This window comes from Pleurodeles waltl, chromosome 10 (assembly GCF_031143425.1).
Source record: "Pleurodeles waltl isolate 20211129_DDA chromosome 10, aPleWal1.hap1.20221129, whole genome shotgun sequence".
NCBI lineage: Eukaryota > Metazoa > Chordata > Amphibia > Caudata > Salamandridae > Pleurodeles > Pleurodeles waltl.
The window spans coordinates 1,065,255,108-1,065,282,562 of record NC_090449.1 but is presented as its reverse complement, the minus strand read 5'-3'; the positions used below and the strand labels follow the sequence as shown (position 1 = coordinate 1,065,282,562).

General features: G+C 47.8%; 1 protein-coding gene across 1 annotated transcript in view; it reads left to right on the top strand.

Annotated features, from left to right (window-relative positions):
• Positions 1–27,455, top strand: part of BTD (biotinidase) — a 140,072-nt gene that overhangs the window by 99,085 nt on the left and 13,532 nt on the right. The window contains exon 2 of the mRNA XM_069212093.1: positions 6,185–6,420. Coding sequence (XP_069068194.1) covers positions 6,199–6,420 — 222 coding nt within the window. The 5' untranslated portion in view covers positions 6,185–6,198. The remainder of the gene's footprint in view (positions 1–6,184; positions 6,421–27,455) is intronic.

Below are 27,455 nucleotides of genomic sequence, written 5' to 3'. Positions count from 1 at the left end.
CATTAATAAGCCATAAATATAAGTTTGAACAGCATTAACCTACGGACACAAATATTACCTCATCTGCAGACAATTCTGTTCTCTGCTCCATAATGTGCTACTCTAAATTGGCAGCCAAATGGTTTGTGCCGCAGGCATCGGATGTAGGAGGCTGGCTCAGTATATGGTGTACACCTTTAGGTGAGGCACCCTGTACTGAGTCCAGGCAACCAATAGTGATGGTGTAGGAGGTTCTAGATAACCATAGATCTCAAAGGGTAGCTGTGGAGAGCAGCTAAGGCTTGTCCAGGAGGGTGTAAGGCAGTTGCAGATGTGACATAGGTTAGTCAGTGATGTACACACAAGAAAGAACCACACCAGTGTTACAAAAAAAACATATATTTATTATAACCCAACACTAGAACTATATATTTTAGCCGGAGATAATGTACATGCAAAAATATACTTATAAACAGGTAAGTACAGGCACAAAATAACATTGGCCCCTTTGGGGGGGGGGGGGGGTGTAACCATATACTAAGTAAATGGAATGGGAGAATCAAGGACCCTCAGGACTGGAGAAGCACTGGAACACCAAAGGTAAGTAGAAGGGTGCCTGGGGAATCCTTTGTGAAGGCATGTTACCCCATGTTGGGTGTCTATAGGATAACGTGGGGAAGTTGTGGTTGGAGTTTTTAGATTTCCCAGAGGACCCCTGTCAAGATAAGGAAGGTTCAAGAGTGCCCCCACATGTGGACACCCAGAGAAGTGGACTACCTAAACTAGTGAGCCTAGGTGCATAGGGGGGAAGTTGTGTTGGATCCTCCCGTTGAAGTCAGTGGGCATGTCGGTTGTCCAGCTGCTGTTGTGGCCTGTAGACCAGGTCGGTGAAACCCAGGTGTGGATTCCAAAGACCTAAGGAGAAATGGGACAGAGTCCAGATCACCTGGAGGTGCCCAGGCGCTGCAGGAGGGCAATGCCCACCCTTCTACGAGATGCTTTTCTGTTGGACGGTGGTTGAAGAAGTGCAGCTGTGGAGTTCAGGCGATGCAGGAGGATCCCAGTAGTCGTACACGAGCTGTCCCACGACGATTATTGGATTGCAGAGGGATTAGTGATCAGCAGGACCACCAACAAGCCATGGCAAATGCAAGAAAGTGTTGCATGGAGTGTTGCAGGATTTTGGGGGCCAGCAAGGTCCAGGAAACACAACCTTTGCAGGTAGGTCAGGGCCAGCCCTCAGCAAGCAGGAGAGCTAGGAGAAATCGTTGGAACGCCCAGGTGGGCCCTCTGGCAGCAGGCACAGGGAGTCACAGGGAGCCCTCAACAGCACAGCAAAGATAGATGCCTATGTCACAGGAGTTGCAGAGAGGTCATCGTTCTTGAAGCTGTAGCGTGCTGGAGGCTGGGGCTTTTTGGAGCTAGGAGGTCTTTGGACTGAAGAGCCAACAATTCTTGGCAATGACAAGCTGACGCAGCACAGAAGGGTTTCAGCCAAGCCGCTCCAGCGAGGGCCCACAGACTTATCAGATGCAAAGAAGTCATTTCAGACCTTTGGAGAGCCACAGAACCGCAACCTGTAGAACCTTGAAGAGTCCGTGGGACAACAGGATCCACAAACCGGGCGTCGACATTGATGTGCCTGCTGATACAGGGGAGTGATTCCTTCACTCCAAGGGAGATTTCTTCTTGCTTCCTAAGAGCAGGCAGAGTCTTTGTGACTCTGGAGGTTGCATGGCCACGGGGGTTGCAGAGTCCTTGCAATGCACTGGGACAGAGGTGCAGTAGGAGCCCTCCTATTAGGTGCAGTCTTGTCTTGGATCCCGGCGAAGTCCAGCAGCGGTTCCAGTGTCCAGGTTGTAGAAGTGTCTTGCAGAAGTCTTCAGGTGGTTCCAGAGATGAATCCACAGATGAATCTAGGGCCCCACCCTCAGGGGGCCCTTAAGTATCCCAGGTAGGGGGTTGGACACATTCTTCAGGGACCCACCTACCGAGGGGGCGGGTTCAGGGACATCACCCAGCTGGACTAACCAGTCAGATGCTCCCAGGGGCCTCTCCTCATCTTTTTTCAAGATGGCAGAATCACTGGCTACCTGGCAGAGCTCTGGCACCCCGTAGGGAGAGAGCTGGAGAGGGGGTGGTCACTCCCCTGTCCTTCGTGTGGTTTTGTGCCAGAGCGGTCGCCAGGGGCTCCTGCACTGGAGCAAACAGGTTTATGCAAGGAGGGCACCAAATGTGCCTTTCGAAGGAGTCTGGTGGCGCTCAGAGGCACCCCCACCCCAACCCAGAGATACGTATTTCTAAAGGTGAGGTGGTCACACCTCTCCCCAACAGGAAATCCTTTGTTCTTCCTTCCCCTGCCCTGGTTCGGCTTAGCAGCAGGAGGGCAGAACAGTGTCTGGGGTCGGCAGCAGCACGGGCTGGCATGCAGACCCTTCAAGGTTGCACAGGCAGACATGGGGGAATCCCCAACGGAACCCCTAGAGTACATGGTATCATGCAACTAACACTGGAATCAGCGTAGTTGCATGATTCCAACATATTTGATACCAAATATGAATAGGTTCAGTGAAGCCATTATGTAGCTGAACCAGTCGTGTTGTCCTTTGTCCACTACATACATTAAGATGGCTTCCCCACACTTACAAAGCCCAAAAAGTTAGCCTGGAGTTTGTAGGGGCACCTCTGCTCATGCAGGGGTGCCCTCACACTTAGAATTATGCACCCTGCCCTTGGGTGACTTATAGGGTCAGAGTGCAGTGACCATGATATAAGGTAATCCTTGTATCTGGGGTGAAAGGTGCATGCATCGTTTCACACAGGCTGCAATGGCAGTCCTGTAGTAACAGTTTGCATGGGCTCCCATGGGTGTCACAATACATTCTGCAGCCCATGAGGGACCCCTGGTGTACCAGTACCCTGGGAACCTAAGTACCATACAGTAGGGACTTACATGGGTGCACCAGTATGTCAATTGTGGGTGTAAAAGTTACTAACCAACTAAATTGAGAGGTTAAGAAGACTGACACTTGGGTCCTGGTTAGCAGGATCCCAGTGTACTACAGTCTAAACACACTGACAGGCAAAAAGTGGGGGTAACTATGTCAGAAAGGTGCTATTTTCCTGCATCAGGCTGTAGGAATTCCGCACTTCTTGGTCAACAAACTTCTGTAACTGTTTAAAGACCACTTTCTCTAGCAGTGTGGACCAGTAGGGAAACAGAGGTATTGGTCAGAAGTTGTTGAAATCTGAAGGATTTAAGTTCTGTCTTTTAACAGTGCATTTACAGTTGCAATTTTCCAACTATTTGGAAGTATTCCTGAGGTTAATGACCAGTAAAATAGAATTGTCATTTCACTTACTTAAAATAATCTGAGGTCCCGGACCAGCCTGGAGGACCGAAATCAAAAGGCAAACCTGACAGATGACTGTGTAATTATTGTGGTCAGGTTGTCTTTAGTTGTAGAGGCAAAAATAGTTAAACTGGGACCATTAAACCCAGTCTGCATGTTCACATTAGCAGAATCAGGTGGCAAAATAGGCTCTGATATAATAGAGTATCTAATATCAAAATTCTTGTTGGTAAAGAAAGTTGCAGTTTTTTTTGTTTTTTTTTTGCAAAGAGCAGCGGAAAGCAAATTGTTTTTGCTGGTAGTTGCGGGTGTTTGAAGCTGCTTCATTTCATTAAACAACTTCTTCGAAAAAATAAGTGCTTGAGTCATTCGTCAGTTGTATTATAAGGACTTCGCTATTTTTTTTCATCTTTTGTTTGTAGATCACTTCAGGAGATCTGCAGATGTAAGATCAGCCTGATCGTTTTTTTCTCTACCTTGTTTCTTCTTGCTGGGTTTTAATTTTAATAATTTGGGCGAAAAGTCACGTGTTCTTCAATTTTAGAGCAGTTTTCTTGGGACACAAGGGTAGAAATAAGTCTAAGCTATTAAGCAAAGACTTACAACAGTGAGCCACAATCAATTCATGTGTAGCGGTTTTCCAGTTTCTTTTTAGTTGGGAAGAAATGTTAGGTGAGCTGGCTACCTTTTGGAAAAGACTGCCCCTGAAAGATGATAAATAGTGATCTGACCATGCAGGGGGAATAACTTCCATGCTTTGAAGATTGTCACACTTGACATGAATATGAGGTGCAAAAGATGACCTTTAATGTGAGTAGCTAGGTTTGAGACTTGGTTTATAGTAAATATTTCACGTTAGTTCTTAAACTAAATAGAGATTGAAGCACGAGGTAGGAAAATTAGGAGGGCAGGATATTAGTAGGAGATTGTAACATACTAGGGAATCTGCATGTAGCTGCCAAGTGGTCAGAGGGAGTGTCCAGTTTGAAATGGTCAATTTGTCTGTCTTGGTCACGGATGTAAGTGACCACAGCTTCGCCTCCATGTTTAGAGATGCGGAGTTTATGTAACAATTTGAATCCATTGGGGGCCAACTCATTGATAAGCGGGGCAATGTGAGGGGTAAATCAGGTTTCAGTAATGAAAAGAAAATTATAATTAAGGGCTGTTAATAGATCATAGATATCCCAATTGTGAGCAATTGCTGAGCGAGAGTATTTATTACAGAAGAATTTTGTATTCTGGGAAAGTGAAGTTCAGATAGGCAATTGTGCTGTTGAGGAGGTGAGAAACGTAGGCTTAGTTCATCTAATATTTCTAGAGTAGCTTTATCAATAGTGATTTTAGGGTTGGTGGGGGCTAATAATTCCACTGATAAACCAAAAAGGACCCACCTCAGGCAAAAGAGTCTGGGCACTGACTGGCACAGACGTTTGCCCAAGGTGCGCAAGTAGAGCGCTTGCTGCGGTCGTCCGCGCTGCAGCCTTGTTTAAACAGGCTGGGCAGCACATGCTCTGACGCCATTGCTATGCACAGTTCCACCGAGATGGTGGACGGATCAAAAAAACAAAAATCATCACCAGTTCATTTACAAAACAAGCCCTAACATTCCTGTAGTTAAGAAAAAAATGTCTGGAGTACCCCCAAATCAAATTTTGCAACAGGTTTTGAACCCAGATTAACAACTGGGTAATAATATAATAAAAAGTGTAAATGCAAGATGTTTAAAATAACAGATTTTATAAAATTAGCAACAGCAGCGTTATAGTGCTAGTTTTAACCTCCCAGAGCAAGTGAACATAATAGCAGCAATGGAGTAGCCATTTGAGAGTACTGTGGCCTTGTTTAAATAGGCGTGAGGGCCTCCGCCACCATGACTGCTCTTATTCCATCAATCAATCAATCAATCAGGGATTTGTAAAGCGCACTACTCACCCGTGAGGGTCTCAAAGTGCTGCGGAGGGGAAGAGGAGAGAATGGGGGGGAGGAGGTGCTGCTACTGCTGGAACAGCCAGGTCTTGAGAAGTTGCCTGAAGGTAAGGAGGTCTTTGGTCTTGCGCGGGTGGGTGGGAAGAGTGTTCCACATTTTGGCGGCGAGGTGCAAGAATGATCTACCGCCGGTTGTAGTTCTGTGGACGCGTGGGTCGGTTGCGAGGGCAAGGTCGGCGGAGTGGAGATGCCAGTTCGGGGTGTAGAAGGAGAGTCTGCCAAACTCTAAATTGACCACTTAGGCTCAAGAAGATAACTGACAGGCCCAGCATCACATGTTCTGACCAGTCGGGAAACCAGAATCTAAACTCAGTGCTCCTGGTTCCAGATTTGGTGACTTGTCCACTAGACTGTTCACCCATATTAAAACCGAATACCAGCTCTGATCAGGAGCCAACTGGTGTTTCCTATGAGAAGCTGACCATTCATGTGTGTATGTTTTTTTCCACAAATAGTAACTGTCTAGACAGGATCTTTAATATAATGTAGCTTAACAATCTAATCTTTTGATCTGACCTGCGTTCACTATTTACTCTGAAGTCACTTAGTTGTGTGCTCATTAGTGGATCCTTGCCTTTAAAGTAAGTAGTCACATCACCAAAGTCGCCCAAAACCCTAGTATGCTCTATAACAGGCAGGAACAGCCCAACTTGTAGAGAAACTGCAATCAGTCCACACTGGCCTTCAGATTATAGCTCACAGCCACAGTCGAGGCAGAGCTTGACTTTATTTTGTATTCTATGTATAGTTTTACTTTGTTCTGTATTCTACGTAGAGCTTGACTTTATTCTGTTTTCTACGTAGAGCTTGACTTTAGTCTGTGTTCTAGGTAGAGTTTCACTTTATTCTGTATTCCTCTGTAGACTGAAAAGGTGCCATGATGGGTCCTGGCTCCACTCTCTTCCTCCTGCACCTCCTTTGCCAGGAAGTGATCTCATTGGACGTCCACCCAGCAGAACACTACATGGCCGCGGTGTATGAGCATCACCCAACGCTACCCACTGACCCTAAGGCTCTCCACACTCGCTCAGCCGCTCTGGAACTTATGTACAAGAACGTAGCAGTGTACGAGGAGCAGGTGAAGGAGGCTGCAAGGCAGGTGAGTCATGGTATTTGAATAGTGTGCTCTGCAGTATGAAAAGTGAGCCATTCCTTGAACTCTGTTGATCACTGGCTTTATAGTATCAGAAGTGAACTATTCTTAGTAGGCTGTCACCCATAGGCCTGGCAGTATCAGAGGGGAGCCATTCCTTGGTCACAGCTGCTCACTAGCTGTATAGTATCAGAAGTGGACCATTCCTTGTAGACTGTCACTCAGAGACTTGGTAGTATCAGGATTGAGCCATTCCTTGCACAGTGTTACTGAGTGGCTTGATACGTTCAGAAGTGAACCATTCCTAGTAGACTGTCACTCGGAGGCCTGGTAGTATCAGAAGTGAGCCATTTCTTGCACACTTTTACGGACATTGTAGTATCAGAAGCGAGCGATTCCTGCACACTAGTAGTCATGGACATTGTAGTATCAGTAGTGAGGCATTATTTCACACTGTTACTCATGGACCTTGTAGTATCAGAAGTGAGCCATTCTTGCACACTATTACTTATGAACCTTGTAGAATCCGAAGTGAGGCATTCTTGCACACTGTTACTCAAGGGCATTGTAGTGTCAGAGTAATTGGTAGCAGAGTTCCTCCACTCACTGTTACTCACAGGAATGGTGGTATCTGAATGCCTTCACCTGTAACAATGTTACCCAGATGCTTTATAATGTTAGAAGGGGCCTTCCCTACACACTTTTACTTGTAGGATCTGTACTGTCAGAAGTGAGCCATTCTTTGCACTCTGTTACTCGTGTGCTTTGTAGTATCAGAAGTGGGCCATTCTTTGCACGCTGTTACTCCTGTGCTCTGTAGTATCTGAAATTAACCATTCTTTGAACTTTGTTTCCCATGTGCTCTGTAGTATCAGAATTGGGACATTATTCGCACTGTTACTCATGTGCTTTGTATTATCAGAAGTGAGACATTCTTTGCACTGTTACTTTAATGCTTTGTAGTATCAGAAGTGAGACATTCTTTGCACTCTGTTACACATGTGCTCTGTAGTATCAGAAATTAGCTATTCTTTGCACTCTGTTACTGATGTGCTTTGTAGTATCAGAAGTGAGAGATTCTTTGCACTATATTACTCATGTGCTTTGTAGTATCAGAAGTGAGACATTCTTTGCACTGTTACTTGAATGCTTTGCAGTATGAGAAGTGAGACATTCTTTGCACTCTACTTATGTGCTTTGTAGTATGAGAAGTGAGACATTCTTTGCACTCTTACTCATGTGCTCTGTAGTATCAGAAATGAGCTATTCTTTGCACTCTGTTACTGATGTGCTTTGTGGTATCAGAAGTGAGACATTCTTTGCACAATATTACTCATGTGCTTTGTAGTATCAGACGTGAACCATTCTTTTCTCTATACTCATGTGCTTTGTAGTATCAGAAGTGAGCCATTCTTACACACTGTTTCTCATGGACAATATGGTATCAGAAGTGAGCCATTCTTGCACACTGTGACTCAGACCTTGTATTATCAGAAGTGTGCCATTCTTGCACACTGTGACTCATGTGCTTTGTAGTATCAGAGGTGAGCCATTCTTGCACACTGGTACTCGCGCACAGTGTAGTATCAGTAGTGAGCCATTCTTGCACACTGGAAGTCACGAAAATTGTAGTATCAGAAGTGAGCCATTCTTGCACAGTGTTACTCACAGACTTTGTAGGATCAGAAGTGAGCCATTCTTGCATACTGTTACTCACAGGCTTTATAGTGTTAAAAGTGGCGTTCCATCGCATAATGTTACACACAGATTTGAAAGTATTGATAGCAGCGTCCCTCCACTCACTGTTACTCACAGGCATGGTGGTATCTGAATGCCTTCACCTGCACAATGTTACCCAGAGGCTTTATAATGTTAGACGGGGCCTTTTTAACATACTGTTACTTGTAGGCGCCGTACTGTCAGAAGTGGGCCATTCTTTGCACTCTGTTACTCATGTGCTTTGTAGTATCAGAAGGGAACCATTCTTTCCACTGTTACTCCTGTGCTCTGTAGTACCAGAAATGAACCATTATTTGCACTTTGTTATTCATGTGCTCTGTAGTATCAGTAGTGTGGTTTTCTTTTTCACTCCGTTACTCCTGGTCTCTTTAGTATCAGAAGCGAGACATTCTTTACACGCTGTTACTCATGTGATTTGTAGTATCAGAAGTAAGAAATTCTTTGTACTCTACTCATGCGCTTTGTAAAATCAGAAGTGAGACGTGCACTCTACTCATGTGCTTTGTAGTATCAGAAGTGTGCGATTCTTTGCACTCTTATTCATGTGCTTTGTAGTATTAGAAGTGAGCTATTCTTTGAACTATGTTACTCATGTGCTCTGTAGTATCAGAAGTGAGACATTCCTGCAGAGTCTTACTCTTGGGCTTTACAGTACCAGATGTCAACCATTCCTTGCACACTGTTACACGTTTTGTAGTATCAGAAGTGAGCAATTAGTTGCACACTATTACTCTTGAGATTTATAGTGTCGGAAATCAACCAAGCCGCGCACACTGTTAATCGGGGTTTTGCAGTATAGGAAATGAGCCGTTCTCTGCACACTGCTCCTGGCTTCGGAGTATCAGAAACGAGCCATCTCGTGCATTCTGTTACTCAAAGGATTTTTAGTACCAGAAGTGAGACAGTCTTTTCACACCTTTGCTCACATGTTTTGTAGTATGAGAAGTGAGAATCTTTGCAAACTGTTAAAGTTGACACAGCCAGTGCCCAGCAGAGTCTAAAATATGCATTGCTAACCATCGCCCAAAGGATAGGGAAGATTACTCTGTCTTAATTCTGGTTGGACCGAGGTCCTCACTTTCCGACATCTGCCTTCCCATTGGTCAGAGGCGTGGTGGACTCAAGTTCTTGGTGCGGTTCCTGTACCAGCGGACGTCTAGGAGCCATTTTTCGACAACTGTTTTTCCCTCAAAATCCATCTCAACAAAGTCAGTGCCACTTGTTGGTTCTCACCTAAAGTCCTTAAGAAAATTCTGCTTCTTCTTCCTTCAGATTCATGGCAATCGGTTTTCCGCCCACCTGAACGCAGGTAATGCCCTTCACTTGAGCATGCCTACGTCTGTATTGGGAAGACTGAAGGCAGCTCACAATGCAGTTGCTTGCATGAAATGGGTCTGAGCAGGCGTTCACACATCTCTGCCCACCTCTCATCCCCTCATTGGCATTGGCTGTGCATAGCCAGAAGGTCCAGATGTTAATCTCTGTATCTGCCATAGAGCCATCTTCAACAAGAGGTCTCTTGTTCCAAAACACAGATTCTCTAGAGATCTTACAAGACATGATCACCATTGCACCATTCTTCACCAGGTGACTATTCCAAGGTTCAAAGAATCCAGATTTGGCGGGGAGCGCTCTTTTTCTTGACTCCGTCTTACTGCTGTTGTCTTACGTCTGGATTGCTTTCTGCCTATCTTCAGGCCCATCGAGAACCATCTTGGTTTAAAACGTGGCTCTTTATAGATGCTCCTGTCAGACCGCTTGTTCTTTTGCATGCTCTTCTCCCCTTTGCAGTGCCAGCACACCTTGTTTCAGGGTGGTCATTGTGCTTTATAAATCTGTCATTATCATCATCATGCAGTTAATCCCAGTAAAGATGAACGTATCCTCTCACCACACATTGTCACTCTCAGACTTTGCAGTGCGAGGAGTGGCCTTTTCCAACATGAGTAGCTGGCGGAAGACAAAAACATTTGAAGTGGACCAAACAGGGACATGGGGTTATTTAGAAGCTCCATGTTTACTGACAGGAAGCACAGACTGACTGCCTCCATCAGTAGACATAAAAACAGCAGAGTTCTGGGTCGACCTCCTGAGGACCAAGTTTGTTTGCTTTAGGGGGGCAGGGAGGTTTTGTTCCTGGTTATGGACACACCTCCTGATATATAAGGACTGGGATGAGGAAGGGATGCTTTCTTGCATGAGTACTGGGTATCAATGTTCTGCACTCTGTATACGTATTGCTACTTTGCATTTACCTTGAGGGATGGTACTTCTCATAAACAGGGAGTTTTTGAGATGAAGAGATGTGAGTATCAATAGTGCTCTGCTTTTAAAGAGGGGGCTGATATTTCTATTGAGCTGTGGCAGTCAGTAGTGATCTTCATTTACAATGGTTCCTCATACTTGTTCACACAAGTAGTTGACATCAGTCGTGCTCCACATTTGCAATGATTGATGGTTCTTCTCCTGTGAGCTGTGAAGTATCTCTAATGCTTTGCACTGCGTGTTTGCTGGTCACAGTTCCCATGAGGGTATCAGTAGGGCTCTGCATTTTCTGCTACTATGTTCACTTGACTGAAGCTGCAGCGTGGGCTCTGTAGGCGTGCCAAGGGAAAGCTCACCCGGCGCCAGGACACTAGGTCCTTCTCCCAACCCCCGTCACTACTCAACCACGTGCTGAGCCCCAGTCACATCTCCTCACGTGATGCCACGCCTCTCCACCTAACACTACAGGTGCGGTTTCCTGCACCATATGCCATTTCGCATTAATCCTTCTGCACCCAACTCACTCCCCCCACACCTCACACAACCACATACTTCTGAACCTCACTACACCACTCCCTGTCCTGCATACTCCTCAACACTCAGGTCCTCACTAAACATGCCACTGAAATTTCGGATCTGCCATATGCCCCTCACCAGACCTGCTCTTCTTGACCGAAACCTGTTTGACTCCCTTGTTGGCCCGCATCCATTCCATGGCTTCCCCTCCATCTCCGGATACAAGATCACAAAACTGGAGAGGACAAACTGACCCAGAGGCAGAATCACAATCATCCTTGAAGTATCCATCCAGTGCTTCACCACCTCAGAAAGTACCACCAGCCACATGGCTCCCGCGTCTACTGCCCTCCCCGACCACACACCAACTTCAGCAGCACCATTGTGGGCTTTGTCACCCTCTGATCCTTGACTCCAGCATCTTCATCCGTCTCTGCGACCTTAACTACCACCTAGAAGACCTCATTGATCCTAATATGACTAACTTCTGCGAGGACCTGTCCAGCCTCGGACTCACCCTGTGAGTGGAAGGCCCCACACACACACTGATAGACACCTACTAGACCCCTTCTTCACCAGCTTCATCATCATCACACTACATCGATCACCTGGTCTGACCACGCCCTCACCAACTTCAGCATACACATCCCACACCATGGGAGAAACACCATCGCTAAATCTTCATGACGGGATTGGAACAAGATCTCAGAAGCACCCGGTTCTTCCAAACTCCTACACCACCAGCCTCGACACAACAACTTCCCCAAATCCATCTCCAATTTCAACACCTGGCCTGCGCAGATACCCGGGCTGCTCTCAAAGACACAAGAACCAGGCTGCAAGCAAGGTAGTACGTGGAAGAGCTCAGGCCCACCAAATGCCACTGCAAACAACCAGAACACAGATTAAGACAGTCAGGATGACACTGACAACGGCACCTACAAATCTGACCTTAGATGCTACCATTAGCAAAAGAGCCACCAAACTCTCCCTGTTTACCGATTGCATCAAAAACGGCACCAAAAGTGCCAAGGAAATGTTTGTGATAGTGAAAGGCTTCGCCTCTCTAGCAGCAAGCTCACCAGCATAACCCCCTCTCAGGACTTCTATGCCAAGCTGTCCCTATTCTTCAGTAACAGGATCACCATCATCTACGAACACTTTGAGTCCCAACTAGAACTTTCCACCCTCGTAGCCCTCCTGCCCATCTCAGCCAACACCCAGAGGACCACCTGACCACTTTGCCCACCATCATCACTCAAGAAACCGAACAACTTTGCAGTCCAAACACTTCAGAGCACTTTCTGACCCCCTGCCCTCAACGCACATTCATCAAAGGACGACACACCACCAGTGCAGCACTAACTCCAATCCCGAAAGTGATACCGTGGCCCTCATCCTACTGGACCTTTTTCCTCAACATTCATAAATTTTTCCTCAACATTCATAAACCATCTCCGACCCTATCCTTATACAACAACTGCATGAAGCCGGCATCCAAGGACTCTCACTTTGCTAGATTTGCTCCTTCCTTACAGGCCGTGCCCAGTCGGTCACCCTGTACCCTTCCCCTCAGATGCTGCTGCAATCCTCATCTGGGGAGTTCCACATATTTCCTCGGTCGGCCCCACTCTGTTCAACGCAGACATGACCCCACTCGCCAGCGTCATCTGCGCCCTTGGAATCATTACATCCCACACTGACAGCACTCAGCCCATACTGTTCCCCTGTAACAAGACGCCAAACAACTGTACCATTTTCTTCACCTGCATGACCAAAGTTGCCATAGATAAAAATCAACTGCCTGAAGCTTAACACAAACAAGACTGAAGTAGTATTATTCTGCAAAGACCCCAGCTCTGAGATTCCACCCGGTGGCTGGCCAAGCCAAACCCGCAACCCACACAAAGAACCTCGGAATAGTAATTGACAACAGTAATTGCAAGTCTTGACCATCCTAGTGAATGCAGTTTCTGTCTCCTGCTTCCACACACTCAAGACACTCAAAAAGATCTTCAAATGGCTTCCAAGCAACACTTGCAGAACCGTCACCCAAGCTTGCATCACCAGGAAGCTGGGATACAGCAACACACTGTATGCTGGAATCAGCACTCAACTTACCAGAAGGCTCCAGACCATACAAACCTCAGCTGCCAAGCTCATCCTCAGCCTCGCACCTGGCACTCACATCACCCGGCACCTCCAATGCACAAACACGCTCTCTTCAAACTCCTCACACACTCACATACAAAGCCTTACACAACATTGGCCACAGCACTTCAACAACCACGGAAATGTCCACAACCCTACCAGACACAGCTGCTCAGAAAGGCCCCTCCTTGCACACACCCCCTGCATATACAGCACCAGATCCAGGGGTTTGCACCTTCTCCTGTTTCGCTTCTGAAGCCTAAAACAACCTTCCCCTGCCCATCAGAGCGGTCTCCTCAGGCTTTGAATTCTGCAAGATGCTGGAGACCTGGCTCCTCAACCAGCCCCAGCTCTGCCCAAAGCCTAAAACAACCTTCACCTGCACATCAGAGCGGTCTCCTCAGGCTTTGAATTCTGCAAGATGCTGGAGACCTGGTTCCTCAACCAGCCCCAGCTCTGCCCAAAGCCTAAGACAACCTTCACCTGCACATCAGAGCGGTCTCCTCAGGCTTTGAATTCTGCAAGATGCTGGAGACCTGGCTCCTCAACCAGCCCCAGCTCTGCCCAAAGCCTAAAACAACCTTCCCCTGCACATCAGAGCGGTCTCCTCAGGCTTTGAATTCTGCAAGATGCTGGAGACCTGGCTCCTCAACCAGCCCCAGCTCTGCCCAAAGCCTAAGACAACCTTCCCTTGCCCATCAGAGCTGTCTCCTCAGGCTTTGAATTCTGCAAGATGCTGGAGACCTGGCTCCTCAACCAGCCCCAGCTCTGCCCAAAGCCTAAAACAACCTTCACCTGCACATCAGAGCGGTCTCCTCAGGCTTTGAATTCTGCAAGATGCTGGAGACCTGGCTCCTCAACCAGCCCCAGCTCTGCCCAAAGCCTAAGACAACCTTCCCCTGCACATCAGAGCGGTCTCCTCAGGCTTTGAATTCTGCAAGATGCTGGAGACCTGGCTCCTCAACCAGCCCCAGCTCTGCCCAAAGCCTAAGACAACCTTCCCCTGCACATCAGAGCGGTCTCCTCAGGCTTTGAATTCTGCAAGATGCTGGAGACCTGGCTCCTCAACCAGCCCCAGCTCTGCCCATGCAGCCCATGTTTCAGAGCCAGGATCACCCGCCCGCTCCTCCAAACAGAAGTAAGTTCTGCGCTATATAATACACATAACATAAAATAACATTGCTGGTACTTCTCACGAAATGTCTCAGGAATCCTCTGCATGAACCCTGCTTGCTGGAACGTCTGCTCATGAGCTGCATCAGCAGTGTTTTACGCTCCCAGTGATTGCTGGTACTTCTGATGAGTTGTGGGCATCACGAATGCTCCGCACTTGCAGTGATTGCTGGTACTTCTGATGAGTTGTGGGCATCACGAATGCTCCGCACTTGCAGTGATTGCAGGTACTTCTGATGAGTTGTGGGCATCACAAATGCTTTGCACTTGCAGTGATCGCTGGTACTTCTGATGAGTTGTGGGCATCACGAATGCTCCGCACTTGCAGTGATTGCAGGTACTTCTGATGAGTTGTGGGCATCACTAATGCTTTGCACTTGCAGTGATTGCTGGTACTTCTGATGAGTTGTGGGCATCACTAATGCATTGCACTTGCAGTGATTGCTGGTACTTCTGATGAGTTGTGGGCATCACGAATGCTCCGCACTTGCAGTGATTGCTGGTACTTCTGATGAGTTGTGGGCATCACTAATGCTTTGCACTTGCAGTGATTGCTGGTACTTCTGATGAGTTGTGGGCATCACTGATGCTTTGCACTTGCAGTGATTGCTGGTACTTCTGATGAGTTGTGGGCATCACGAATGCTCCGCACTTGCAGTGATTGCAGGTACTTCTGATGAGTTGTGGGCATCACTAATGCTTTGCACTTGCAGTGATTGCTGGTACTTCTGATGAGTTGTGGGCATCACGAATGCTCCGCACTTGCAGTGATTGCAGGTACTTCTGATGAGTTGTGGGCATCACTAATGCTTTGCACTTGCAGTGATCGCAGGTACTTCTGATGAGTTGTGGGCATCACTAATGCATTGCACTTGCAGTGATTGCTGGTACTTCTGATGAGTTTTGGGCATCACTGATGCTTTGCACTTGCAGTGATCGCAGGTATTTCTGATGAGTTGTGGGCATCACGAATGCTCCGCACTTGCAGTGATCGCATGTACTTCTGATGAGTTGTGGGCATCACTGATGCTTTGCACTTGCAGTGATCGCAGGTACTTCTGATGAGTTGTGGGCATCACAAATGCATTGCACTTGCAGTGATCGCTGGTACTTCTGATGAGTTGTGGGCATCACTAATGCATTGCACTTGCAGGGATCGCAGGTACTTCTGATGAGTTGTGGGCATCACTAATGCTTTGCACTTGCAGTGATTGCTGGTACTTCTGATGAGTTGTGGGCATCACTGATGCTTTGCACTTGCAGTGATTGCAGGTACTTCTGATGAGTTGTGGGCATCACTGATGCATTGCACTTGCAGTGATCGCAGGTACTTCTGATGAGTTGTGGGCATCACTAATGCATTGCACTTGCAGTGATTGCTGGTACTTCTGATGAGTTGTGGGCATCACGAATGCTCCGCACTTGCAGTGATTGCAGGTACTTCTGATGAGTTGTGGGCATCACTAATGCTTTGCACTTGCAGTGATCGCTGGTACTTCTGATGAGTTGTGGGCATCACGAATGCTCCGCACTTGCAGTGATTGCAGGTACTTCTGATGAGTTGTGGGCATCACTGATGCTTTGCACTTGCAGTGATTGCAGGTACTTCTGATGAGTTGTGGGCATCACTAATGCATTGCACTTGCAGTGATTGCAGGTACTTCTGATGAGTTGTGGGCATCACTGATGCTTTGCACTTGCAGTGATTGCAGGTACTTCTGATGAGTTGTGGGCATCACTAATGCTTTGCACTTGCAGTGATCGCTGGTATTTCTGATGAGTTGTGGGCATCACGAATGCTCCGCACTTGCAGTGATTGCAGGTACTTCTGATGAGTTGTGGGCATCACTGATGCTTTGCACTTGCAGTGATTGCAGGTACTTCTGATGAGTTGTGGGCATCACTAATGCTTTGCACTTGCAGTGATCGCTGGTATTTCTGATGAGTTGTGGGCATCACTGATGCATTGCACTTGCAGTGATCGCAGGTACTTCTGATGAGTTGTGGGCATCACTGATGCATTGCACTTGCAGTGATCGCTGGTACTTCTGATGAGTTGTGGGCATCACTGATGCTTTGCACTTGCAGTGATCGCTGGTACTTCTGATGAGTTGTGGGCATCACTGATGCATTGCACTTGCAGTGATTGCAGGTACTTCTGATGAGTTGTGGGCATCACTGATGCTTTGCACTTGCAGTGATCGCTGGTACTTCTGATGAGTTGTGGGCATCACTGATGCTTTGCACTTGCAGTGATTGCTGGTACTTCTGATGAGTTGTGGGCATCACTAATGCATTGCACTTGCAGTGATCGCAGGTACTTTCTCACATTAGCTGGGAGAATCAGAAATGCTCCGCACTTACAGCGACTGCTCATGGGCTGAGTGCCTCAGTATCGCTCTGCAACTACAGTGGTTGCCGATTTTTCTCATACGCAGTGAGTGCCAGTAATTCTTTGCCCTTACAGTGATGGCTGATACACCTACCGAGCTGTGTCAGTAAAAAGTTTCATTTACAGTTATTGCTAGAACTTCTAATAACTTGTGAGCGTTGGTAACGCTTTGCGTTCACAGTGACTGCCGGGCCCCTCTTCTCATGAGCTGTGAGTGTCGCTAATGCTTTGCATTTACAGTGAGGGACGATACTTCGAATGGTCTGTGAGTATTAGTAATGCTGTGCATTTACAGTGAGAGCTGATACTTCTAATGAGCTGTGAGCGTCGCTAATGCTTTGCATTTACAGTGAGTGCTGGTACGTCTAATGAGCTGTGAGTGTCATTAATGCTGTACACTTAGTGAGTGCTGGTACGTCTAATGAGCTGTGAGTGTCAGTAATGCTGTACACTTAGTGAGTGCTGGTACGTCTAATGAGCTGTGAGTGTCAGTAATGCTGTACACTTAGTGAGTGCTGGTACGTCTAATGAGCTGTGAGTGTCATTAATGCTGTACACTTACAGTGAGCACTTGGTAATGCTTTACATTTACAATCAGTGCTGACAGTTCTGAGCTGTGAGTATCAGTAATGCTGTACATTTACAGTGAGAGCTGATGCTTCTAATGAGCTGTGAGTACTCTCCATTTACAGTGAGAGCTGATACTTCTAATGATCTGTGAGCGTTGCTAATGCTTTGCATTTACAGTCAGTGCTGGGACGTCTAATGACCTCTGAATATCAGTAGTGCTGTACATTTACAGAGAGTGCTGATCTTTCTGAGCTGTGAGAATCAGTAATACTCTGTATTTACAGTGAGAGCTGATACTTCTAAAGAGCTGTTTGTACATTTACTGAGAGCGCTGATATTTCTAATGAGCTCTGAGTATCAGTAACACTGTATATTTACAGTGAAATGATACTTCTAATGATCTGTGAGTGTCGCTAATGCTTTGCGTTTACAGTCAGTGCTGGTACGTCTAATGAGCTCTGCGTATCAGTAATGCTGTACACTTACAGTGAGTACTGGTACGTGTAATGAGCTCTGAGTATCAGTAATGCTTTCAATTTATAGTGATTGCTCGGTACTGCTTTACAATTACAATCAGTTCTGATAGTTCCGAGCTGTGAGTATCAGTTATGCTTTGCATTTACAGTGAGAGCTGATACTTCTAATGAGCTGTGAGCGTCGCTCATGCTTTGAATTTACAGTGAGAGGTGGTACATATACTGAGCTGAGTGTCATTAATGCTGTACATTTAGTGAGTTTTGGTACGTCTAATGAGCTCTGAGTATCGGTCATGCTTTGCATTTACAGTGAGAGCTGATACTTCTAAAGAGATGTTTGTACATTTACAGTGAGTGCTGGTACATCTAATGAGCTCTGAGTATCAGTAATGCTGTGCATTTACAGTGAGCGCTTGGTAATGCTTTACATTTACAATCAGTGCTGATAGTTCTGTGCTGTGAGTATCAGTTATGCTTTGCATTTACAGTGAGAGCTGATACTTCCAATGATCTGTGAGCGTCGCTAATGCTTTGCATTTACAGTCAGTGCTGGTACGTCTAATGAGCTCTGAGTATCCGTAGTGCTGTACATTTACAGAGTGCTGATCTTTCTGAGCTGTAAGAATAAGTAATACTTTGTATTTACAGTTAGAGCGGATACTTCAAATGATCTGTGAGGATTGGTAGTACTTAGCATTTACTGTGAGTGCTGGTACGTCTAATGGTACTGGTACATTTAGAGTGAGTGCTGATACTTTTGAGCTCTGAGTATCAGTAATGCTGTACATTTACAGTGACCGCTAATAACTGAGCTGTGAGTATCAGTATTGGTAATACTTTACATTTACAGTGAGTATCAGTAATGCTGTACATTTACAGAGTGCTGATACTTATGAGCTGAGAGTATCCATAATGCTGTACATTTCAAGTGAGTATCAGTAATTCTTTACATGTACAGTATCAGTTATGCTTTACATGAACAGTATCAGTACTGCTATACATTTACAGTGAGTATCAGTAATGCTGCACATTTACAGTGGGTCTCTAATGTTCTAAATTTACAGGGAGTATAAGGCCTTGCATTTACAGTGAGTGCTGGTACCTTTTCTCATGTGCTGTGAGTATCCGTAATGCTTTGCATTTACAGCGAGTACCGGTAATTCTGTACATTTACTGTGCGGATCCTTAAGACTTTGCATTCACAGTGAGCACGGGTACCTCTTCCCATGAGCTGAGAGTATCAATAATGCTTTACATTTACAGTGAGTTTCTGTAAGTCCGTACAGTGAGCACGGGTACCTCTTCCCATGAGCTGTGAGTATCACTAATGCTTTACATTTACAATGAGTTTCTGTAAGTCCGTACAGTCAGTGCTGGTACCTCTTCCCCTGAGCTGAGAGTATCAGTAATGCTTTACATTTACAGTGAGATTCCGTAAGTCTGTACAGTGAGCGCGGGTACCTCTTCCCATGAGCTGTGAGTATCAATAATGCTTTACATTTACAGTGAGATTCTGTAAGTCCGTACAGTGAGCACTGGTACCTCTTCCCATGAGCTGAGAGTATCAGTAATGCTTTACATTTACAGTGAGATTCCGTATGTCCGTACAGTGAGCGCTGGTTCCTCTTCCCCTGAGAGTATCAGTAATGCTTTACATTTACAGTGAGATTCTGTAAGTCCGTACAGTGAGCACTGGTACCTCTTCCCATGAGCTGAGAGTATCAGTAATGCTTTACATTTACAGTGAGATTCCGTAAGTCCGTACAATGAGCACGGGTACCTCTTCCCCTGAGCTGAGAGTATCAGTAATGCTTTACATTTACAATGAGTTTCTGTAAGTCTGTACAGTGATCACGGGTACCTCTTCCCATCACCTAAGAGTATCAGTAATGCTTTACATTTAAAGTGAGATTCCGTAAGTCCGTACAGTGAGCACGGGTACCTCTTCCCCTGAGCTGAGAGTATCAGTAATGCTTTACATTTACAGTGAGATTCCGTAAGTCCGTACAGTGAGCACGGGTACCTCTTCCCATGAGCTGTGAGTATCAATAATGCTTTACATTTACAATGAGTTTCTGTAAGTCCGTACAGTCAGTGCTGGTACCTCTTCCCCTGAGCTGAGAGTATCAGTAATGCTTTACATTTACAGTGAGATTCCGTAAGTCTGTACAGTGAGCGCTGGTACCTCTTCCCCTGAGCTGAGAGTATCAGTAATGCTTTACATTTACAGTGAGATTCCGTAAGTCCGTACAGTGAGCGCTGGTACCTCTTCCCCTGAGCTGAGAGTATCAGTAATGCTTTACATTTACAGTGAGATTCCGTAAGTCCGTACAGTGAGCGCTGGTACCTCTTCCCCTGAGCTGAGAGTATCAGTAATGCTTTACATTGAGATTCCGTAAGTCCGTACAGTGAGCGCTGGTACCTCTTCCCATGAGCTGAGAGTATCAGTAATGCTTTACATTTACAATGAGTTTCTGTAAGTCTGTACAGTGAGCACGGGTACCTCTTCCCCTGAGCTGAGAGTATCAGTAATGCTTTACATTTACAATGAGTTTCTGTAAGTCCGTACAGTCAGTGCTGGTACCTCTTCCCCTGAGCTGAGAGTATCAGTAATGATTTACATTTACAGTGAGATTCCGTAAGTCCGTACAGTGAGCGCTGGTACCTCTTCCCCTGAGCTGAGAGTATCAGTAATGCTTTACATTTACAGTGAGATTCCGTAAGTCCGTACAGTGAGCGCTGGTACCTCTTCCCCTGAGCTGAGAGTATCAGTAATGATTTACATTTACAGTGAGATTCCGTAAGTCCGTACAGTGAGCGCTGGTACCTCTTCCCCTGAGCTGAGAGTATCAGTAATGCTTTACATTTACAGTGAGATTCCGTAAGTCCGTACAGTCAGTGCTGGTACCTCTTCCCCTGAGCTGAGAGTATCAGTAATGCTTTACATTTACAGTGAGATTCTGTAAGTCCGTACAGTGAGCGCTGGTACCTCTTCCCCTGAGCTGAGAGTATCAGTAATGCTTTACATTTACAGTGAGATTCCGTAAGTCCGTACAGTGAGCGCTGGTACCTCTTCCCATGAGCTGAGAGTATCAGTAATGCTTTACATTTACAATGAGTTTCTGTAAGTCTGTACAGTGAGCACGGGTACCTCTTCCCCTGAGCTGAGAGTATCAGTAATGCTTTACATTTACAATGAGTTTCTGTAAGTCCGTACAGTCAGTGCTGGTACCTCTTCCCCTGAGCTGAGAGTATCAGTAATGCTTTACATTTACAGTGAGATTCCGTAAGTCCGTACAGTGAGCGCTGGTACCTCTTCCCCTGAGCTGAGAGTATCAGTAATGCTTTACATTTACAGTGAGATTCCGTAAGTCCGTACAGTGAGCGCTGGTACCTCTTCCCCTGAGCTGAGAGTATCAGTAATGCTTTACATTTACAGTGAGATTCCGTAAGTCCGTACAGTGAGCGCTGGTACCTCTTCCCCTGAGCTGAGAGTATCAGTAATGCTTTACATTTACAGTGAGATTCCGTAAGTCCGTACAGTGAGCGCTGGTACCTCTTCCCATGAGCTGAGAGTATCAGTAATGCTTTACATTTACAATGAGTTTCTGTAAGTCTGTACAGTGAGCACGGGTACCTCTTCCCCTGAGCTGAGAGTATCAGTAATGCTTTACATTTACAGTGAGATTCCGTAAGTCCGTACAGTGAGCGCTGGTACCTCTTCCCCTGAGCTGAGAGTATCAGTAATGCTTTACATTTACAGTGAGAGTATCAGTAATGCTTTACATTTACAGTGAGATTCCGTAAGTCCGTACAGTGAGCACGGGTACCTCTTCCCCTGAGCTGAGAGTATCAGTAATGCTTTACATTTACAGTGAGATTCCGTAAGTCCGTACAGTGAGCACGGGTACCTCTTCCCCTGAGCTGAGAGTATCAGTAATGCTTTACATTTACAGTGAGATTCCGTAAGTCCGTACAATGAGCACGGGTACCTCTTCCCATCACCTAAGAGTATCAGTAATGCTTTACATTTACAGTGAGATTCTGTAAGTCCGTACAGTGAGCACGGGTACCTCTTCCCCTGAGCTGAGAGTATCAGTAATGCTTTACATTTACCGTGAGTTTCCGTAAGTCTGTACAGTGAGCGCTGGTACCACTTGCCATCACCTAAGAGTATCAGTAATACTTTACATTTACAGTGATATTCCGTAACTCTGTACAGTGAGCACGGGTACCTCTTCCCCTGAGCTGAGAGTATCAGTAATGCTTTACATTTACAGTGAGATTCCGTAAGTCCGTACAGTGAGCGCTGGTACCTCTTCCCCTGAGCTGAGAGTATCAGTAATGCTTTACATTTACAGTGAGTTTCTGTAAGTCCGTACAGTGAGCACGGGTACCTCTTCCCATGAGCTGAGAGTATCAGTAATGCTTTACATTTACAGTGAGATTCCGTAAGTCCGTACAGGGAGCGCTAGTACCTCTTCCCATGAGCTGAGAGTATCAGTAATGCTTTACATTTACAGAGAGCACAGGTACCTCTTCCCCTGAGCTGAGAGTATCAGTAATGCTTTACATTTACAGTGAGATTCTGTAAGTCCGTACAGTGAGCACGGGTACCTCTTCCCCTGAGCTGAGAGTATCAGTAATGCTTTACATTTACCATGAGTTTCCGTAAGTCTGTACAGTGAGCGCTGGTACCACTTGCCATCACCTAAGAGTATCAGTAATACTTTACATTTACAGTGATATTCCGTAACTCTGTACAGTGAGCACGGGTACCTCTTCCCCTGAGCTGAGAGTATCAGTAATGCTTTACATTTACAGTGAGATTCAGTAAGTCCGTACAGTGAGCGCTGGTACCTCTTCCCCTGAGCTGAGAGTATCAGTAATGCTTTACATTTACAGTGAGTTTCTGTAAGTCCGTACAGTGAGCACGGGTACCTCTTCCCATGAGCTGAGAGTATCAGTAATGCTTTACATTTACAGTGAGATTCCGTAAGTCCTTACAGGGAGCGCTAGTACCTCTTCCCATGAGCTGAGAGTATCAGTAATGCTTTACATTTACAGAGAGCACAGGTACCTCTTCCCCTGAGCTGAGAGTATCAGTAATGCTTTACATTTACAATGAGTTTCTGTAAGTCCGTACAGTGAGCGCTGGTACCACTTCCCATCACCTAAGAGTATCAGTAATGCTTTACATTTACAGTGAGTTTCCGTAAGTCCGTACAGTGAGCGCGGGTACCTCTTCCCCTGAGCTGAGAGTATCAGTAATGCTTTACATTTACAGTGAGATTCCGTAAGTCCGTACAGTGAGCACGGGTACCTCTTCCCCTGAGCTGAGAGTATTAGTAATGCTTTACATTTACACTGAGTTTCTGTAAGTCCGTACAGAGAGCACGGGTACCTCTTCCCCTGAGCTGGGAGTATCAGTAATGCTTTACATTTACATGAGATTCCGTAAGTCCGTACAGTGAGCGCTGGTACCTCTTCCCATGAGCTGAGAGTCTCTGGCGCTCTCTTCGGTGACTGTGTTTGGACTAGCTCTGTTTTGGATGCTCTTCCAGGGTTTATTCACGACGTTGACATTTCCTGGCTCCGCAGAGAGTCATCCCTGGCTCCCTCGCCTGTGGTGAAGGACAGGTGGTGTTAGTGCCTAGCGATACATGCCTCATCATGGAGACGTGTGGGTGAGAGGCAGAGCATCAGAGGGAGCTCTGCACAGATGCTGCCCTATGCCAGGCCCAGCAGGGGCCCTAACACCAGACGTATGTGAGGATCGGGTGACTGGACCCCACTGTGGGTGGAGCCCCTCCAGGAGAATGGCTCTACAAGGCCCTTACCCAGTCCCAGAAGACGCCTTTACTTGGAAGCCTAATGAATGCCTTAATTTGTAGTCCAGCTGCAGAGAACGACTTCCATGCAGTCCAGTCCCAAAGAATGTTTTCACTTTCAGTCCATCCATTCAAGCCAGGGCTAATAACAGACTTCCGGTGGAAGAATCCGAGTAAAAGTCTCGAAGAATAGATCCTGTAGACATACAGGAAATAGATGAGCCAGTTGTCAGCTTTCTAATACCCCTTCTCTTGCATCAACGGATGCTAACCTCACTGCTCCACTCTTTTGGGGATGAAGGAAAATAGATTGCTAGAAAGATGGAGCCGCACTGCTCTTTGGAGAGATTTTAGCCACAGAATTCATGCAGCGTGTGCTCCTTCCTTTGTGCACAGGGGTGACTCGCAGTACAAAAACAGTGCTGTTTTCTGTGCCAGCAAATGTTTAGAGTCAAACACCCAGATCTGATCGTTTTGAATTTTCGATATTTCTGGATAGTCTCAATTAAAAATTCCTTGCTGTCTTTATTCTAGCAATGGTTTATTCTGCGTTCTTTGATGCACCGTTTCTTAGGTCAGTGCTTCTGTCGCATGTTTTACAGATTTGCTGACCTCTCGGCTAAGTATCACCAAGAAATTCAAGTTTACTTCATTTGCACATCTTCATGAACCTCCAGATCTGACCTAAACATCTTCTCCAGAAGAACACCTCTCAGGAAGCTCATTTCCTGACTGATGCTTTTCTTGGATAGGACCTTCCTCTTGGTCCCCAACTCAATCAATCAATCAATCAAAGGCATTTGTATAGCGCACTGCTCACCCGGAGGGTCTCAAGGCGCTGGGGGGGGGGAGGAACGCTACTGCTCGAACAGCCAGGTCTTGAGTTGCTTCCTGAAGGCGAGATGGTCTTGCGTTGTCCGGAGGTGGATGGGGAGGGAGTTCCATGTCTTGGCTGCCAGGTAGGAGAAGGATCTTCCTCCGGCGGTGGCTCTGCGGATGCGGGGGACGGTGGCGAGAGCGAGGCTGGCGGAGCGGAGCTGGCGGGTGGGCTTGTGGAAGGTCAGGCGGCTGTTGAGGAACTTGGGGCCCAGGTCGTGGAGGGCCTTGTGTGCGTGGGTGAGGAGTCGGAACGTGATTCTTTTGTTGACGGGGAGCCAGTGCAGGTCTCTCAGTTGTTCGGAGATGTGGCTGTGTCGGGGGATGTCCAGGATGAGTCGTGCTGAGGCGTTCTGGATCCGTTGGAGTTTCTTCTGGAGTTTGGCGGCGGTGCCGGCGTAGAGGGCGTTCCCGTAGTCCAGCCGACTGGTGACGAGGGCCTGGGTGACCGTCTTCCTGGTCTCGGTGGGGATCCACCGGAAGATCTTTCGAAGCATGCGCAGGGTGTTGAAGCATGAAGATGAGACGGCGTTGACTTGTCTGGTCATCGAGAGGGAGGAGTCCAGGATGAAGCCTAGGTTGCGAGCGTGGTCCGTTGGCTTGGGGGTGGCTCCCAGGGCGGGGGGCCACCAGGAGTCGTCCCAGGCGGATGGTGATGATCCCAGGATGAGGACCTCCGTCTTGTCTGAGTTCAGTTTCAGGCGGCTGTTCTTCATCCATTCGGCAACGTCTTTCATCCCTTCGTGTAGGCTGGCTCTGGCGGCGTCCGGGTCGCTGGTGAGGGAGAGGATCAGCTGGGTGTCGTCGGCGTAGGTGATGATCTTGAGGTTGTGTTGACGTGCGATGGTTGCGAGGGGGCTCATATAGACGTTGAAGAGGGTGGGGCTGAGCGATGACCCTTGTGGAACTCCGCAGATGACTTCGGTGGCCGCTGACCGGAACGGGGGGAGGCGGACTCTCTGGGTTCTTCCGGCGAGGAATGAGGTGATCCACTCCAGGGCCTTCTCCTGGATGCCGGTGTTGTTCAGGCGCTGTACCAGGGTGCGGTGGCAGACAGTGTCGAACGCTGCGGAGAGGTCCAGGAGGATGAGGGCCGCAGTTTCCCCATTGTCCATTAGGGATCTGATGTCGTCTGTGGCTGCGATGAGGGCGGTCTCCGTGCTGTGGTTGGCTCGGAAGCCGGATTGTGAGTGGTCGAGGGATCCGTTGGTCTCGAGGAAGGCGGCTAGCTGTCTGTTGACTGTCTTCTCGATGACTTTGGCAGGAAACGGGAGGAGCGAGATGGGGCGGTAGTTCTTGAGGTCGGAGGGGTCTGCAGTTGGTTTCTTCAGCAGGGCGCTGATCTCGGCGTGTTTCCAGCACTCCGGGAAGGTGGCGGTGTTGAAGGAGGCGTTGACGATGTCACGGAGGTGGGGTGCGATGATGTGGTCGGCCGTGTTGAAGATGTGGTGTGGGCAGGGGTCCGTAGGGGATCCGGAGTGGATGGTGTTCATTGTGCGTGTTGTGTCTTCGGTGCTGACTGGGGTCCAGGTGCGGAGGGTGGCGGTGGGGGGCATCGGTTCGGTGGTGGGGTTTGTGGTTGGTGGGCCGAAGCTGTTGTGAATGTTGGCGATCTTGTCGTGGAAGAAGGCTGCGAGGGAGTCGCAGAGGTCTTGCGAGGGAGTGATGTAATTGTTTCCGGCGTCGGGGTTGGAGAGCTCTTTGACGATGCTGAAGAGTTCCTTGCTGTTGTGGGTGTTGTTGTCCAGTCGTTCCTTGAAGGCTGTCTTCTTTGTGGCGCGGATCAGTTGGTGGTGTTTGCGGGTGGCGTGTTTGAGGGCCGTCATGTTGTCTGTGGTCTGGTTGGTGCGCCAGGTGTTCTCCAGGGAGCGGCAGTTCTTCTTGGAGGTGATGAGCTCGTCGGTGAACCAGGAGGCTTTCTTGCTGCTGCGTCTGCTGGGGGGGTTCTTCTTCAGTGGTGCGAGGGCGTCTGCGCAGTTGGTGATCCACTGTGTGAGGTTGTTGGCGGCTTCGTTGGGGTCCGTTGAGCTGGTGGGGGGGTTCTGGCTGAGGAAGGTGGTGAGCTGGTCGCCGGTGATCTTGTTCCAGCTCCTGCGGGGGGTTTGTTGAGGGTGGTGGTGGGTCGTCATTTTACTGAAGCTGAAGTGGACGCAGCTGTGGTCAGTCCACTGGAGATTGGTGGAGTGGCTGAAGGTGACATATTTGCTGGATGAGAAGACTGGGTCAAGCGTGTGGCCGGCGTGGTGGGTAGGGGTGGTTACCAGTTGCTTGAGTCCCAGGTTGGCCAGTAGAGCAGTGGTGTTGCGGTCCTTGTCGTCCTCCAGGTGGAAGTTGAGGTCCCCCAGGAGGATGTAGTCGGTGGAATTGATGGCGTGGGGGCTGACGAAGTCTGTGATGTCTTCGCTGAACTGTGTGCGTGGTCCCGGTGGTCTGTAGATGAGGGTGCCTCTGAGCGTGGTCTTGGGGTTGGTGTGTATCTGGAAGTGGAGGTGTTCGGCGGAGGTGAAGGTGTCATCGGAGTTGGTCGTGATGCGGATGGTGTTCTGGTGGATGATGGCGATGCCTCCTCCTGTCTGGTTGACGCGGTCCCTCCTGGTGATTTTGTAGCCTTCTGGGACGGCGATGGCGACGTCGGGTGCTGAGGAGGCGTTCATCCAGGTTTCCGTCAGGAAGGCGATGTCTGGTGCTGTCGAGTCGAGGAGGTTCCAGAGTTCGACGGCATGCCTGTGAACGGAGCGGGTGTTGAGCAGGATGCACATCAGGTGTTTGTTGCTGGGGCTCGGTTTAGTAGGTGCAGTGTTGGGTCGTAGGCTGGTGAAGCGGCAGGTCAGGCAGGTGAAGGGTCCGTGGGTGCGTCTCGGGGTGGCTCGGTAGCAGGCGGTGTTTTGGCCGGCGTTGAGTGCGTGGAGGGTTCTGGCATCGTAGCTGTGCAGTGTGTGCTGGCGAGGGCGAGGACCAGGGGGTCTGGTGCTGGGCGCGGTCCAGGCGCAGACGGGCTTACCTTTGGCGCACCTTCGGCGCTCAGTCGGTGCTCCCGCTGCGCGCGTCCGC